Source organism: Acanthaster planci, linkage group LG01 (assembly GCF_054643075.1).
Source record: "Acanthaster planci isolate LZ-2023a linkage group LG01, COTS_SCS, whole genome shotgun sequence".
Taxonomy (NCBI): Eukaryota; Metazoa; Echinodermata; class Asteroidea; order Valvatida; family Acanthasteridae; genus Acanthaster; species Acanthaster planci.
In genome coordinates, this window is record NC_141777.1 from 25197371 (window position 1) to 25200025 (window position 2655).

Here is a 2655-nt window from a genome sequence, read left to right on the forward strand (position 1 = left end):
ATCCTTTTGAAGCTTGACGATGTTTTCCCTCAGTTCTCTGTCACCTCCGACGAAGTTTGTGCCGTTGTCCGAGTACAAAATATGCCCAGGTACTCCTCTTCTAGCAGCAAATCTCATGAGACCGTTTAAGAAAGCGTCTGTCTCTAAGGAACGCAGCACTTCAAGGTGGATGGCTCTGGTGGCCAAGCAGACAAACAAGCAGCCGTACCTTTTTTCCCTAGAGCGGCCTCGCTTGACCAAGAAAGGGCCAAAACAAACCACCCCTACATGCGAGAAGGGTGATAAGCCAGGGGTTACCCTAGCTTCTGGCAGATCGGCCATGCACTGAACTTCTGGATGAGCACGCATCTTCTTGCAAAGCATACATTCCTTCAGGACCTGATTTATTAACGGACGCGGCTTCGGAATCCAGTATTTCCTCCTGACAACAGACAGAACATGATCCCTTCCGCCATGACCTGCCAGCAACTCATGAACATGGCGAACCACCAGGAGGGACACATGGTGATTTTGGGGCAGAATGGGGGGAACTTGCGGTCTTCTTCAATAGGAGCAAGTCGTAGCCTACCGCCTACCCTCAGAATACCATCATCGTCTAGATAAGGTCTCAGATTGTAAATGGCACTCTGTCTTCTCACAGCTGTACAGCCCTTCTGCAAATCCTTGATTTCTTGAGGGAAGTTCGTATGTTGGACATACTTCAGAATAGCCAGCTCAGCTGCCTTGAGCTCCCGAACCGTCAGCCGGGATGGTTCGCATACTGGCTTGCCATTTGTCAACCAATTCTTGAAACGCAGGATCCATGCCACTGCCTTACAAAGACGGAGCCAGCAGGAATACCTATTCATAAGCTCATCAATCGGATTGGCATTATCTTTGGCATCAACAACTCGAGAGGTTAATGTCTCCCGTTTCACTTCTCTATCCTTCTCAAGCAGATTTGTCACTTCCGGTTCCATGGGCCACTGACTTTTGCTTTGCCAAAGGAATCTAGGTCCATTCCTCCATTTATCTGACGACAACAGGCAGGCTGCATCGAGCCCCCTGGAAGCGTCATCAGCCGGATTGAGATCCGTACTTACGTAACGCCATTGCTCAGGTGATGATGCCTCATGGATTGTTGTCACTCGATTGGCCACGAAGGTGTGGAAACGCTTCGTTTGGTTCCTGATATACTGCAGGACAAGCATGCTGTCTGCCCTGTGCTGATGTTGGTGAATTATCTATGTTTCACGAGGTTTCTTATAACATTCCAACGGCAAATACATTTTTTGTGATTTTCTGAGTAAAAAAGAAAGCAACTGGTTAACATGTGTCAGAAAAAAAAATGAATGTGCACTTTGAAGGAGTAATGGTAAAAACCCTTTGTAAGACTTGGAGTCCGTATCAGACATAAACTCTCAAAAAGCGACGTCCAGAAATAAAACTTGGATGTAAATGCACAATCATAGCATGTATGACCCGCTAACAAAGCAAGCTACAAATACTGCACGGCCAGGAGGACACTGCATATATGGTGTGCATCAATCATGCTACCACTTAAGTGACTTAAGAGGTGACTTTGCATTCCGAAACAGTTTGCCTATGCTGAGCGGGAATTTTGAAGTTTACAGCACCGACGGAACCGTTACAGTTCAGGCACGATTCGAGAAACCTTTGGTGAACTGCAGCCGTAGTCATGTTGTTTTACCAAAAAATCCGTCAATTCTGCTTTTTCTAGTGAAGAAGAAATTGCAGGAAACGTGTCGTGGCATTGGGCATTGGGTTTGATGTTTGTTTGGTGTTTTTTCGTAAATATGACGGATATTGGAGCTGCAACAACATTTAAAGTCATATTACCGTGGCGGCCATCAAGCAAGCTGTGAGTGCTGCAACATATACATGTACAAGTATGATTCGACATGGCTTCCATGGAAGTTCCAACTTACAAACTGCATTTTGTCCACAAACGGTACGTACGTTTAAGAACCCTGGTGTCAACGGCGCGGGGATTAAGATCGACAGCTAGATATCCCCAAATATTTTTTTGTAATTCTCATCCCAGGAATACACCACATTAGCCTGTAAACTCCCTTTGGCTAGACCCCAACCGCTGCCGAGTTGAAATTCTTGAAAGATCAGTCACCCCATGGAGGAAGGGCATGGTCACCCCAAGGAGCCCATATGGTCGCTTTCAGGAGCTGGATCTCTTTGGTGTCCTGACTGGTCGGCTGTTGGGTTGTGACAGTTACTTATACAGCAGGATGATAGAATAAGAGGGGATCTCAGGGATGCATGAGCTACCATTGTTGACAGTCCTTTAGGTTCAGGCATGACTGGGAACTGACCTGGAGACTACAATCACCTCATGGAGGAAAGGTATAATTTAGGAGGCGGAGTCTAGTGATATGTGTCTTTCGTGTCTGTCATTATTACAGTATAAATTTTGCTTTAAATGGTTACCAGAAGTAATAAATTTGTCAAAATTACAGATTTCAAGTAATTCTTACATAAAGAACGCCTATAAACTTGTTTGGACGGCTTCACTAGCCAAGGCGCTGTCATATGTTGTCAGAATAACCCGAGAACAATAATTGATTTTCCTATGGAAGGGAAAACTTGCGCAAGTTCACGGAACATGGCCAGAGAAAGAAAGGTCGCAGTAACCAGGTAAAA

The 2655-nt window shown here is 45.5% G+C and overlaps 1 protein-coding gene across 1 annotated transcript; it reads right to left on the bottom strand.

The window, feature by feature from the left end:
- Window positions 1-386: 386 nt before the first annotated feature.
- On the bottom strand, window positions 387-1190 carry LOC147800595 (uncharacterized). Its single transcript, XM_087135149.1, has one exon. It carries the CDS (start codon window positions 1188-1190, stop codon window positions 387-389), a length of 804 nt encoding a protein of 267 aa, XP_086991275.1.
- Window positions 1191-2655: the final 1465 nt, after the last annotated feature.

What these genes read in the sequence shown, in the direction of transcription:
- LOC147800595 (XM_087135149.1), bottom strand. Translation starts at nt 1,190, where the DNA reads ATGCTTGTCCTGCAGTATATCAGGAACCAAACGAAGCGTTTCCACACC.